The following is a 15,527-nucleotide window of genomic DNA, read 5'->3' on the forward strand; positions in this document are numbered from 1 at the left end:
CCACACTTCAACTGTAACAATAAAGGCACAGAGAAACGGTATCGCTGGAATCATTTTCAGAACGATTTTTTCCAGATGAACGATACAAACATTGACATCCAATCAGAATCCATCCTGCTATAAAGAGCTCGAGGATTTAAAGCGGCAAACGCAGCGCACGTGCGCTAAGAATAAACAGACAATATCATTCGCTGGTGCGGAAACTAATATCTTTATCTTTATAGTTATCGTTCTTGGTGTGAGCGGGGCTTAAGATACAAACATGAAACATACAGCAACACACACGGGGGAGACTGATGGACAACACAGTGGGCCTCCCTCCCACACACACACACGCTCACACACAGCTGAGTACTAAAAACAGGGCACAGGAAAAACAGTGGCAAAGATGGCATATGACGGTCCTCCTGTATGAACACAGACCGTAGCGTCGAGCCAGGAGCTTGGTTAGTTGTAATACTGTAGCAATCGCTTTATTCCGTCTGTTTTTTTCTCGTACATTCCCGCAGGCCAAACTATAATACAGACATGGCGAGTCAACACAACTACACACATATGAACAAGCGCTCTGTGACAAAGATGTACACACGTGAGGGAAAAAAAGGAAGCAGGTGAACTTACATTCTAGCACAACAAACAGCACTCTGCAAACTTGTAGTCGTCATACTCTAAATCAGTGACTAATATAGACAGAACACAAGTCAATGAGAGTCCATTACGACCAATGCCTAAAGAAAAAAAGCTGAACGGTGCTCATAAGTAAAAGCAGAGAACCTACATTTTCATTGAAACATGCAGACACAATCCGTAGCCGGTGAGGGCTCGTGAAGACAAAGCTGGATACAACTAACCAAAAATCCAAGGAACCAACAATCTGTAGTAAAACACTAATCAGAGAAACTACCAGCTTGCTGGATTTAAAGGTAAAGTGCCAAACGCCCATCACCAGCTGCCTATGTCCTACCTGCGACATACATATTACACATTATGTATCAACATGCCTGACTTGGCATGTATTCAGGTAAACACAGTCAAATATGTCTAAAGTGAGCATAAACAGTTGGGAGAAATTCAGATGTGTATCATTAAATTAAATCTGTGCATTCAGTGTTAAAGTGACAGCAACCTAATATACCTGCTGCTCTTGACTGAAAAACTTTTGTAGCATATTTAATTTATGCAGTCCCCACGGTTTGATTTTATTTCATATTTAATGACTCCATTTTTTTAGTATTTTGTAATTGAATAATTGTCTACATTAAAAATAATAATAATAATTTGCATCTTTGTTCTGGTATATTTATTTGTCTTATTGCCTGTAATTTGATTTTGCTTTTATCACAGATTGTTTACTTATTTACTTAATTGCTTAAGAAGTTTTTACTTACAGTGCCTTGCAAAAGTACTCACACAACTTAATTTTGCGCTGTTGCTGCCTTATGTTAAAATCAATCTACACTCCATACACCATAATGGTAAAGCAAAAAAAAAAAAAAAAAAAAAAAAAAGGGTTTTAACATCTTAGCGAATTTATTAAAATAAAAAACTTAAATGATTCCATTGCATAAGTACTCATACCCTTATATGGGACAGTTGACATTTGTTACTACACGTGTAGTGAAGTTTTAGTGAAGTTAAACTGTGGCAAATTCAGTTGAATGGGTTTGAATTGGAAAGGCACACACGTCTTAATTAAAGGTCTAACAGCTGATATTGCATGTCAGAGCAAAAACCTTAATGAAGTTGTGTTGTGGCTAAAATATTCCAAACTTTGTTTTATTTCTCTGCAGGCTGACTAACAACAATATTACAGAAAACGGTTTTGCTGTTCTGACTTCAGTGTTTATTTCAAATCCCTCAAAACTGATAGAGCTGGATCTGAGTGGAAATAAACTGGGAAACACTGGGATCGAGAAGATTTGTATTCTGTTGAGAAATCCACAATGTAGCTTGAAGAAACTGAAGTGTGTATTTTTATTCATCTACATTTCTGCATGAAAATATACATTTATAAATGTCCATTTGATTAGATTAATTGAAAAATAAATTAAGATGGCTATGGAAACTAAAATAATTTTTAACTTTGTGTTTAAAGATAACTTTAGTTATTGTATGAAACTCAAATGAAGCAGATGCTATTAATGCATTGGGTGTAGTACTTTAAAGCTTTTTATGTATATTTAGTCTTTCAGACTGCAGTATCACTGAAGAAGGTTATAAAACTCTGACCTCATCTCTGAAGACAAACTCACACCTGATAGAGCTGGATCTCAGAGGAAATGATCCTGGACAATCAGGAGTGAAGGATGTCATTGATTTACTGCGAAGTGGATGCTGTAAATTAAAGACTGTCAGGTAATAAAAGCCTTTTAGTATTTTGAAATGTGTGCAACTAGTTAAATGTGACAAATAAAGCTAATGCAGAATTAGAATGGCATGATTTACTGAATTGCTATTAAGCAAAACTGGTAATATTTATCACAATTATGACTAACACATTGTACTCTTTACTATACTTTAGTACTACACTGGACCCATAAGAAGGATGGGAGCTGCAAAAGACTTAAAATTATAACAAGATTATTTAATTTAAAGTTTCTAAATGTTCTGCTTCCTGTAGGTTTTTGAAAAGTTCAGCTGCACAGGAAGCGTGTGACTATCTGAGTCAAGTTCTTGGTAAAAATCCTTTAGTACTAACGGAACTGGATCTGAGTGAAGGTAAATTAGGAGATCTGGATGGAGAAAAACTTTCTGCTCTTTTGATGGACTCCCATAACAAAGTGGAGAAAATTAAGTGAGTGATCATGATTTATAACTTTTATTTTGTTCAGTATAAAGTACTGTCAGTCACATGTGATCAGATATGAAAAGCTGCTGATCTCTTATGTGCTGAATATGTGCTGAATAATAAATAATGCTGTTTTTGTGTTCAGACTGAATAATTGTAAGATGACAGAGAAAAGCTGTTCAGTTCTAGCTACTGTTCTCTCCTCCAAAACCATCCTGAAAGAGATGAACCTGAACAACAGTCGTCTGCTGGACTCAGGAGTCAAAGTGATCTGTGACGGACTGAAGAAATCTAAGCTAAAGATATTAAAGTGAGTGCATTTCAACATTGCCTACACTTAACATTATATATTTTTTGTAATCTGGTTGCTTCCAGAGGTGAAAAAACTGTGAAATATATATTTTCTCTCTCATAACAGTGGTATTATCTCTGGGTAAAACTAAAATTAAATCTTAAATAATTATTTGTTGAATGTAATAAAAAAATGACAATTAGCAAAAATAAAAATATATATATATATATAAATGTATCAAATAATTACAATTAAGTATAATGAATTACAGTTATTAATATAATGAGTGTCTGGATGCAGCCTTGGATGAAAGTCTTGATGGTTCGAATGTTTGATGGTGTTGGAATTACAATCAAGTTCTGCAGGTTTGAACAGTGACAAACTCCAAAGATGTTATTCTGACTCGGTGGTGGTCAAGAGAGTTTTCTCCCAGATGAAAAGTGAAGACAGGGCTGTAGTCCATAAAAAACTGAAGTGGTTTGCTTACATGTCTGTTTTTTGTGTGTTTTTTGTTTATTATATCTGATAATGTATTCAGCTCTGGTGTGTCTAGTTATATATTGTGACTCAGCCTATTGTGCAGCAATTAATTAATTTGAAACACAATGTTAAATTTAAATGTTAAAATGTATTTATATTTAAGCTTTATGTTTTGCAGACTCTCAGACTGCAGTATAACTGAAGAAGGTTATAAAGCTCTGGCTACAGCTCTAAAATCAAACTCGCACCTGATAGAGCTGGATCTCACAGGAAATGATCCTGGACAATCAGGAGTGGAGCAGCTCTGTGATTCACAAGAGGGATGGTGGTTTACATCAAAAACACTGAAAACTCTGAGGTAAGTGTTATTAATATAGTAAAATGCAAAAGTTTGTAGCTGGAACAGAATTAAATCATCAAAAAAGACATTTATAAAAGCTTTGAAATGACTGAAGACCCTTTAAAACAAGATTTTAAAAAATCATCATATGGCAGTTAATGTCAGTCTACTTCTCCTGTGTCCAGGTTTTTGGGTCCTGCTGCAGATGAAGCCTGTCAATATCTGGCTGAAGTTCTTCACATTAAAAACCCGTTACTCCTGAGAGAACTGAATCTGAGTGAACGTGAACTAGGAGACACAAGAGTGAATCAGATCGCTGCTCTACTGCAGGATAAACACTGTAAACTCAACACACTGATGTGAGTATTGTACATTGTTTTATATGTACTTGATTAATACATTTTCTCATTTATTTGAGCCAGAAGTGTCAACATCACAATGTGAAGTATTTAAGGCCACTAAAAACAAATAATTTAAAAAAGAGATAGTTTAAACAGAAGGCCAAGTCACTTTGATCATGCATCATTATTCATTATTTCAGTTACTGTAGGAGGGAGAGCAATGTTTTTTTTTTTTTTTTCCAGAACTCACAAACTCCTCAAAACACAAATGCAACATTTCAACAATTTAGTGTCTGTTTCAGAACAAAGCAAATTAATGATGAACCAACAGATCGGCCACCAGTCTTTATCAACTGACGTTAACACTAGTCCTGATTAAATTCAGGGACAGTTTTTAATTTATTTATTTATTTGTATAAATTGCAGCAAGCACACATACGGCACTACTTTAATGAATAAACAAACATTTGATCAGATTAATATTTAATGTTCATTGCTTGACCGAAAGGTGACATTGATATAGAAGAACCAGTCTTAAAACAAATGCATCTGGAATAGAAGTAATGCTTTATAACTTAAATGCTGTTCAAGAAAATTTCACATGTGACTTTCAGATGACAAATTACAGTCAGACAAACGATCCATATCCTCCAAAACCTTAGATGTGATTCATTGTTTTTTCTCTTTCTGTCTTCAGTCTGCGTAGATGCAGTATTACAGAGAAACAGTGTATCATCCTGACTTCAGCTCTGTGTTCAAACCTTTCACACCTGAGAGAACTGGACCTGAGTGGAAATAAAATAGAAAACACAGGAGTGAAGCATGTCTCTGAAACACTGAGGGATGTACGCTGTAAACTGGAGAGATTGAGGTCCGTAACATTCACATACAAGAATCAAAATGATTAAAATCACTGCAACAGTTTTAAACAAATTCTGTATATTGTAAAGAGTCTGAGTATTTTGTGATCTGGTGAAGTCAAGATGATTTCTCTTTCTATGTCTTTAGAGAATGGTTTATTTTCTGCTTTTCTCTTTTTCTCAATCTAGGTTAAGATTCTGTGATATGACAGATGAAGGTTGTTCAGCTCTGACTTCAGCTCTGAAATCAAACCCATCACATCTGAGAGAACTGGACCTCAGTGAGAATGAACTTGGAGACTCTGGAGTGAAAAGCCTCTCTGATCTACTGATGAACACACAATTCAAGCTGGAAATACTAGCGTTAGTATCATTATACTGTACAGCAGCTACAGAGAGAAAGTCACAGTTTAGTTAAACAGGTCCAGTTTACAGTATTTAAACTGTAGCACTGCATCTGTACTGCAACTCTTTTTTTCTCTACTGCTCAAAGTTAATATTAGCTGTCTAACACTGTGTCTACACCGAACATAACAAAATACAATAGAATCTATTATGCTGTCTACACTGGATGCGGCACGACAAATGCCTGACAGTAAACTGATGGTGTCCTCTATTTATGACGTACTGACACACATTTAAAATGATTTTCAACGTCGCTTTGTGGCGTCCAGTGTGGACACACTTGAGCTGTTGTGGCTGTCGTGTCTGGTGTAGACACACTGTAACTAGGAAATAATTGGTTCAATTAAAAGTATTTGATAAACTGTACTGGTTGTGTACATGTTCTGCAGAAATATTAGGAGATTCACATTTGCTGCAACAATAGATGAGAGACAAAGAAGTGTATGTCTCTAGTTTTTTAAAAAATGAGTGAGAAAAAAAAAACAGCTTCTGGTATTTGGACTTAAGAACAATTAATTCAGTTAAACTATGGCAACTAAAGACTCTGATAGGGCTGGGTATTTATTCAGATGTCCTGATTCGATTCGATTTCGATTCACAGTTGATTTTTAATCAAATGCTATTGAAATTTCTAAAAAATGAAATGAAAATCAGTTTATAAAAAGAAAATTAAATTAAAATTAAAAAAAGAAATTAAGAGCCACAGGCTCTTCTTTTTTTGTATAGGGTCCTTTTTTAAACAATAATAGGGCCATATAAAATGATATTTTTAATTTTTCTGGTGATCAGATGAAGGCATAAAACAATTTAATTTATCCTAATCAATGGAGTTGGATGGTGTTTGGAGTAAACAGTATACGCTTTACAGTATATCGTACCTGTTTGTTAATTTAATTAATTAATTTATTTATTTTTGCTATTTAGTTGTTTTTATGCTATTTTAAAAAAGGGGAAAACTATACTTGAAATAAAACTCCACACTTCTGTATAGGGCTGGGCGATATGAGGAAAAATTCATATCTCTCTATTTTTTGTCTGATTTGCGGTATAGGTAGCCTATATCTTGGTATTTTGGATTTGGATTTGGATTAAACAAATAAAGTGAATGTAAGCATATAGGGATATATTAGGGTTAAAATCACATTACATTGTAACATAACATTGCAATCTAATATATACAGTATATATATATATGTTGTTTACCCCATTACACTTTACAGTTAGTGCTATCATACAAATACACTTACTTATAGGTTTAAAATTCTACATGTCACATTTAATGTCCAACTATAAATATTTCAGCAAAATGTATACATTAGAATTATTGCGCTCCTATTTCATTGAGCTCAGTCTGTTTGGTGCGCATGCGCGCGGCGGCGCTCGACTAGCGGAGAATCGCTAAAGCAAAAGCTCATGCACTTCTGACAGAAAAAAATCTAAAATCTTGGGCTAAAAGTGCATTGTAACGCAAACATTACTGAACATGTACCGAGTAAAATATTACTGAAAATTGATTATTAATGCCTTACACTACTGCGTCACAGCAAAAAGCAATATGTTACTGTAATGCATTACTTTTGTAATGCGTTACTCCCAAAACTAGTTACAACTAACCCCGCGTTACTTTGTGTCCCGCGCTCCCCAACAGTTACATTTATTTTGTAATTAAATTACGTAACCCCAACACTGGTCAGGTCTGGTGATAAAGGCCCACGCATGTCGACTGGATTTTTCAAGTGTTGTAATGGAAATGGCAGATGAAGGACAAAACAGGAAGTTCTCAAACTGGCTCGGACAAATGTCCTCCGAAAGTCCGCCAGCGAACGTCAAAAAGAGGACCAAATGCGTCAGCGAACGTTACATTAGTGACAGGCTTTCTGATGTGATATTGCCCACGGTGAATAAGAGCATGACATCTAGTGAAGAGACTAATGAAAAGATCCTCATTTATCAAATCGTTTAAATGTTTGTTGAAATAAATATCGGAAAAGATCGATTCACGACTTTTGAGAATCGATATCGAATCGATGTCATTTTTGTTTTTTTTCTGAGCCCTTTATTCTGACAGAAGTGGCTTCAAAAAACTGATGGTGCTTTTCACTAAATCTAAAAGGGGTCATGAAATGCATGTGTCTGGGGTTTGTTTATAAAGTCAGCAATGTTCTTTTTCCCCAAAAGTTTGTAAATGTTTGTAAAATTGATCATTTTCTATCCTCGTTTTAACTTTTTAACATGATTTCATAAACCCAAGTAGACACCTGTGATTTCTCACATTAAGAATGTGAAAATAGTCAATTGAAATGTTTCACTCAATTCTACATTTATAATTCACAAAATCAGATCTACATTTATAACATATCTTGACTGAGTGATGATTGTCTAAAAATCCTGGTTAGGAATTGGTTTATAGTTCTATAATATATTTTTCATGCTTCTGCTGACGTATTAGTGTGCTACTGTATATGACATGTTGTTATGATGCATTGAACTCACATAAACTTAACATGGATCTGATTCATTGTCTTTTCTCTTTCTGTCTTCAGTCTGTGTGGATGCAGTATTACAGAGAAACAGTGTCTCTTCCTGACTACAGCTCTAAAATCAAACCCATCACACCTGAGAGAACTGAACCTGAGTCAGAATAAAATAGAAAACAAAGGAGTGAATCACTTATGTGACGTACTGAAGGATTCACACTGTAAACTGGAGAGATTGAGGTGAGGATCATGGTTAAAAATGCTTAAAATCATTTCAACATTGCAATTTAATTATAACACTTTCACTCAACATCTCAAGAAGAGTCTGAGTTCACATTATATTTGTATATTTATCCATTTAGCAGACGCTTTTATCCAAAGCGACTTACATTGCATTCAGGCTAACAATTTTTTTTACTTAACATGTGTTCCCTGGGATTCGAACCCCCAACATTGCGCTTGTTAACGCAATGCTCTACCACTTGAGCTAAAGGAACACTATATAAATATATAAATAATAAATAATATAATAATATTTGTGTATAGTATATAAATAATTCCTGTTGTGTTTTATGAACTGATGAAAGTTTGTTATAAACACCTGACAGATACCAAACACATGGCGGGTGATAATTTAATTACTGATTATCTTTAAATGTGCGCTGTGGCACAAAGAACCTCAGTGATATTCATGAATTAATGTGTAACTACAAGATACTTTGATAATATGGCGAGGCCACAGAGTGAACATCAGCAGGGTAACAGAATCAGCCAAACTCCTGAAGAACACGCACCAGACGAGTGTAAGCAACGGAGAGCAAAAAAAGAAATTAGTTTAATACAAGAAATGATGTTTGTGTTCGGAGTAACTGTAATGATATTATAACATTAACAGAAAATAACAAGAACATGAAAATACAATTAAACAGTACACAAAATGGTAAAATTAATCAAATGTTTCAAACAGATTAAAGTTCAAAAGAACACAGCTATAAAATTCAATAATATAATACAGAACCTTTATATATTTTCTGGCATGTTTTAGTCCAGTTTGAAAATAAATATTAATTCTTTAAATATTTAGTCTTGTTTGATAAACAGATAAAATCTGAATAGCTGATTGAAAACATGCAAATATGTTTTGACTTTGTTCTCTGTGAAAGGTGATGTCAGGAACAGAAAGTAGTGCAGTCTGCTGTGTTTAGTTTATGGGGGTTTTCTGGGAAACCTCTGTTCCTTGAGCTCCATCTACTGTCAGAGAGTGAACTGTAGATTCATTCAGTCTGTCTCCTTCACTCACAGCAGTTCACTGTCTGTCTGAGAGTAATACAGACATTGCTGAAGCAGCAGTGCAAGTTTATGTTAATGAGAACTTTAAAAGATTTTTGGTTCATTATCAAACTGGTGGGACAAATTAGACTATGGCGGACCACCATAGTTTAAATAATGAATGGGAAACACTGAATTTCTCTGCCCCTGTTAATCCATTAGTTGAAACTCCTCATCACATGGTTTCCCATTGAAGTGACTGTGATTTTGCCTAAAAAATGATGCTAAGAAATGACAAACGTGTCTGTGTCCTCTGGGTTAATATCACACTCTGTGTTAAAGAGAAAATAATTTTCTTCCTCTGTCTGTCTTTCTCTTTCTAGTCTAAATGACTGTAGCATTACAGATGTTTCTTCTTTAACTCGATCTTTGGCTAAAACAAAAGCACTGCAGTTTTTAAAAGAGCTTGATCTGAGTAATAATAAAATAGGAGACTCAAAGCAGAAGCTCATTGATGTGCTAAGAGACTCAAACTGTGAACTGAGGTGAGTGAACATCACTGTGTCGCTGTCATGCTAACACAAACAGACAAACATCATGTAACTTCTTTAAATGTATTAAAAAATTAAACAAATATTTTTGTTACAGTCTACGTTGTACTAATTAAAATATAGTAACAATTTTTCAACTTGTTCTACTGATCACTGTTGTGTTCTTCTGGTTCCTCCTTACAGTCTGGAGAAAGAACAGGTGCTTGGGAGAACTGTTGTTAACTACTTTAGTAGTTTAGGTGGATGGAGACCTTGGTCTAAAGCTCCGGAGGATCCTGTGAAATCAACAGAACAACACAAGTCATGATCAGATGAGGAATCCTCAGAAGGTTCTCACTATAGTACTGTTATAAATCAATATGTGTGATGGTAATTTTGGTGAGATGTTGCTAAACACCAAGAAATTAATATAAACAATGCCAAACTTACAGCTTCAAATAGCACTGCTTTAACAAATAAAGTTATTATACTAACTGTTATATATTACTATTTAAGAATGATTACTAATGCATACATGTGGAAGAGGATTAGACCTTCAAATGAAATAATGCAGCATTAATAGAAACATACATGAACACAGAGTAATGTTGAATGTTTATTGTTGGTTTTCTATTCATTTGAATGCTATTTTGCTTTTTTTACAGGTGAAACGGAGGGAATAGAGTCTGATGAGCGCTCAGAAGAGCTGGATTATTAAGAATACAAGTCTAGTATAAGACCTTCATCATGATGTCAAGATTAAACTAAGTTATTAAAATTAAGTTATTAAAATATTGCTGATCATGACTGTGAATGTAATTTAGCACTTCTATATCAAACGACAGAAACTGAAAGTATAAAATTAAAATGTAATTAATATGGGCTAGATGTAGACAGATTCAAATCAGTGATCTATAATGGAGTCATTTTAAAGATCAGTGGTCCTGTTGTATTTATATTTCTTTATATCATTGTTTTATTTTACATTTATATATGTTTTACAGTACATTTCTATAAGACAGGTCTTTGACTGATTGCCAGATTTACCAGATGTGGCAAACTGGTTCCGCCAAACAGCTGGCTGCTAATTTTACAAGGCGACCATCTAAGTTATCCATTCCTGATGGTGATAATAAATCGCCAATTTCGCCAAGATCGGCAATTTCATCTGATTTAGCTAATTTTTAACTAAGACTACAAATATTAATATGAGCTAATTATAATCCTTTCCTTGGTAACTTGATTGATACTGACATAATTTATCAAATAAAAAATTCTAATTCTAGTTTAAGGATACCACAGGTCTACTTTGATTTCCCATTGCTATCATATTTGACTTTGGATGATGGATATGTGATTAACTTATCATAACGAAGATAGGCTATCTCACCCTTCTGTCTTGCAGCTCTCAATTCTGGCATAAGCTCTTTCCTCCTTAAACGCACATGTTCCGGAAAATCCTCATTCAAGTATATATTTGTGCCTTTGAGGTATTTTTGCTCTCTCTAGCACTGCCTCTTTATCTTTATACTATGAAATTTAACCACTATGGGTCTAGGTCGATTAGAGCTCCCATTGTTCATCCTCCCTGTTCTATCTGCTTTCTCAAGGTAATATTAGTTTGATCAAGCTGTAGTTTCTCTTGAATCATTTCTTTTACTTTCTCTTCAGATTCACACCATTTCTCATTCTGAGACTCAGGAATGCCTTCCACCACTATATTATTCTGCTTGCACTGACCTTCCAAATAATTGACTTTAGCATCTAATACCAAAAGAGATTCAGCCAATTTATGAATGTCATTTGTATTTGATTTACATTCAGTTGAACATTCTCTACAGTTAACTTTTAATTCATCCACCTCCTTCTGAGTGAACTGCAGACTTATCTTCAAATCTTGAACCTCCCTCATGAGTTCATCTACTCTCTGATTCATAGAAGTCATAATCATTCGTGTAAAAGTTTTATAACTGTGTTCTTGTTGCAAAATTAATCCTTTATAATGCACTTTCTCTTGATCAAGCATTTAACTTGAACTTGAACATTAACTTGAAACTGAAAAAGTCACATCTGCAGTTCCTCGAGCTCACCGCTAGAGGTCAACACGCATCACACTGAAGCACTAGAAACAGGTTCAGCATTTCACTAGTGCCCCCAAGAGTGTCATGGGGTGCTTCTCAATATCCCTCCTCGTCTCCTCTCTCCTCCGTCCTCTATCCTATGACCCGGAAACCGATCGAGCTCAGCCATCTTGAAGGACATATCAATTCTCTAATTGCACCGCGAGGAGTCGAGGATCGAGGAGTGAGGAGGCTTCCAGAGGAGTCATGAGCGAGGATACACAGGTGCATCCTATGCGGAAGAGTTTTATCGACTAAAACGTGACGCACGTATAAATTCTCCTCCCCCTTCACATCGGTCACAATAATTTTGATTTCTACTTTACTTTTGCAGTTTATATAAACCACACACCTCACATATTTCAACAGGGTATCTTTCTTTATTATTATTTATTATGAATTTCTTAAATAAACAAATTTCAACAACATGAGGGCAGATCCTCTGAGCGCTGCTGATGACGCAACGAAGTGACGCTCGAGTGATCAAGGATTCCAATGTGTAAAAAAAGCTTTCATTCGATCCCTCCGTCCTCGCGTCTTTTCCTTGCAGCCTTCCCTCGCATCCTACAGGGGGCGGAGCTGAGACGCGAGGAAAGGAAGCGAGGAGAGGAAACGAGGATGCACAAATAAGAATTGAGAAGCACCCATGATGTCTATGGTCCAAACCATAGACTATGAAAAGGTCCAAACCTTCAGCAGAACTCTTTTTTAATCTCTGTGTGTGATTGCTTTTCCTGCTGTGATCCATTATTCCTCTCTGTGCTCCATCATCCATGATCATCATCACTGCTGAGACTTTAGTTACAGATTATGTAATTAATATGAATGAATTATTATTAGTACACAGAATTATATGCGAATGAATTATATTTACATTAGAAACACTTAAACTACGAATTAACTTAATTTATTTGTTAATTTGTGATATTGAATTAAATAAGCAAATTATGCATACATCGAATGACTAGTACAATATTTCCAAATAGTTACAAATTTGTGTTTTCACAAGGTTTGTGTTTTAGAGTGTTTGAAAATTAATGGGGTCACGTGTAGATCTGTGAGTTGTCGCGGGCATTCACGACAGCATCATCACGCGCTGACCTGTCAGCTTGTAGATGCTTATTTTCTCTTCAGCACTGAAGTCCAGAATATCAATAGCCGTATTTTTTATACCAGCAATACAAATGCACATTATAGAAACATCTGTATTTATCTTCTGCAGTGTTCTTTTAAATGGATTTTTGCTCATCAATGAATTTAATAAAGAATAGTTATACAGTTGTCCACTTATTAATTTTTCGAAGTGTCTTGTTGTTTTAAGATCAGTTTTTATTCTGACTGTAAATTAACTGCTCATCAGACAATTCACTGGGTTTTTACCACAGAAAAAAATGTAGATTTCTCACCAAGTAACTCTAGCTTTTAGTGTTGCCACAGTTACTTTGAAAAAGTAACTTAAGTTACTTTACAGATTACTTGATTTAAAAAGTAACTTAGTTACTTTACAGATTACTTGATTTTAAAAGTAACTAAGTTACTTTACAAGTTACTTTATTAGTTACATTCAGCAGCTGCCGACAGCATTAAAACTTTATTGGAAGTGTATTTTTAACAGTAACATCCACAATCTATCTCCTGACAAAGTTGAACTTAAAAACTATTTCCTGAAAAAAATACATGTTTTTACAAAAAATAAAGGCAGTCTTTCTTGACTTAACATAAATACTTGTTTTAATCAAAAATATTAGATTTCTCTCCATCACTGAATACTCCTCCTCCATGTAAGAATAAAAAGCTGTTCTATGAGGCAGCGCGGCATTGACTGTGGTAGGGATCTTGTTTATTATGGCATGAAATGAGGGCGAGTCAACCGTATTTAAAGGCATTTCCTCCACAACAAACTGCCCGACTAACTTCTTCAACTCTCCCCCACTTATTGGTTTTGCACCGAAGTCCAGCTTTTGTTGTTTAGGTGGTCGGGGACCTCCTGCTCTCTGCTTCTCATCGCCTGGTGTGACTTGCTCTATAAGTTTGACTGTGCAGTGCTGCGACTCCAAATGTTTTTTCAAATTAGACATAGTGTTTTTTTAGCTAGATAACACTTTGTTGCCGCCAGCACAGAGTGTACAACGGACCTTAATGTTGTCAACTTTAGCTGACACAAACTCAAAATAGTCTGTTTGTGTCGCTGCGTGGCACGTACACATGACGTGAACTTCATGCATGCTGAAAACGTGACTTGTCGCATACGTGACTTCACTCCCCGAGAAATAAATATATATTTTTATTAAGGAAAATTACAAAAATAGTAACGCACAGTGACTTGGTTAAGTAACTTGTGATTACTGGTTTGGAAATAGTAATGCGTTAGATTACTCATTACTGAAAAAAGTGGTCAGATTAGAATAACGCGTTACTAAGTAACGTGTTACCGGCATCACTGGCCATTAGCTGGTCAGAAGATATATAGCTCCTCTCAGCAGACAACTGGAATGTTACTCTTGACTTTTCCAGCACATCTTTGATATAAAACATTGACTTTGATTATGCAGTTCATGTCATCCCAACTTAAAAATTATTTTAATCATGACAACTCTCTGAAGATTTTTTGCATGGTGATGGATAAAACAATGTTAATGTATTTGGTCTTGGCAGAATAGATCTGCTATGCTGCTGAATTGCTGCTGCTGCTGTCGGTTATTGCTGTAGTTGTAGATTATTGCTGCTGCTGCAAGCAAGTACAGGAACTTTCTACTGCCAATGCATATGGCGATACAGTGCTGTGAGTATTTAAGACATACTGCTGCTGCACAAATAGCATATAAAATAACTCCATAGCAGATTTATACTGGTGGAGCTGGGGAAGGTGGAGGGTTTGAGAGAAACTCTGAAAAGTGCGCTGCAGGAGTCTCTAGTGAATGATAGCCGGCCATATAAATGCAATGCAGTAAGCATTGGCATATGCAGCATGAACCAATCAGCTTGTGCAAAGTCGTTTAACTCTCTGAATATCATTGGTTATGTTAACAACCCACTAGCCTGCGCAATCTAGAGTTTCATGAGTAAACCGTACATTTGTCTTGAAACAGCATGACTCATAAGTTTCAATATCAGCTGAAGCCAGTTTTCCAGTGGATCTAAAGTGAATCCTAATGAGTAAGGAGATTAATGTATTTTACTCTGACCTCACTGACTTGCAAAATGAAACGAGTTGCCATTCCTCACAATCTTGGCATTACCATAAGCCTCCAGAAGAACGTTGGCAGCAATGATTTGATCCCCTAGCGATCCCTTGTGGGCATACAAGTAAGTTATTTTAGTAGTTCTTTAAACTTGGAATGTTTCTTTGTCATGTGACCATATATATATATAGAGAGAGAGAGAGAGTTGGCAGTATTTTTAGGCTTATAGAATATACATTTGTTCAATTCTTTTAAATTTGTGTGGTTGTCATATTCCTGTAACATTCCTGTCACATAGCCACAAGGTTGATTAAATCTCAAATTTGTATCGGCCAGCAAATGTGTGGATACAAGTCAGTATAGACGATTCGATATCCCACAGTGTTCACAGATTCCAATTTATATTGATAACTCTTATGGGTCATGTATAGAATATACAGTGT

The 15,527-nt window shown here is 35.3% G+C and overlaps 1 protein-coding gene across 1 annotated transcript in view; it reads left to right on the plus strand.

Annotated features, from left to right (window-relative positions):
- Positions 1-10,715, plus strand: part of LOC132159554 (uncharacterized) — a 1,375,546-nt gene extending 1,364,831 nt beyond the window's left edge. The window contains exons 93-98 of the mRNA XM_059569099.1: positions 4,939-5,112; positions 5,291-5,464; positions 8,050-8,223; positions 9,636-9,797; positions 9,987-10,132; positions 10,448-10,715. Of these exons, the coding sequence (XP_059425082.1) occupies positions 4,939-5,112; positions 5,291-5,464; positions 8,050-8,223; positions 9,636-9,797; positions 9,987-10,110 (808 nt within the window). The 3' untranslated portion in view covers positions 10,111-10,132; positions 10,448-10,715. The remainder of the gene's footprint in view (positions 1-4,938; positions 5,113-5,290; positions 5,465-8,049; positions 8,224-9,635; positions 9,798-9,986; positions 10,133-10,447) is intronic.
- Positions 10,716-15,527: the final 4,812 nt, after the last annotated feature.

Source organism: Carassius carassius, chromosome 16 (genome assembly GCF_963082965.1).
Source record: "Carassius carassius chromosome 16, fCarCar2.1, whole genome shotgun sequence".
In the NCBI taxonomy this organism is placed as follows: Eukaryota; Metazoa; Chordata; class Actinopteri; order Cypriniformes; family Cyprinidae; genus Carassius; species Carassius carassius.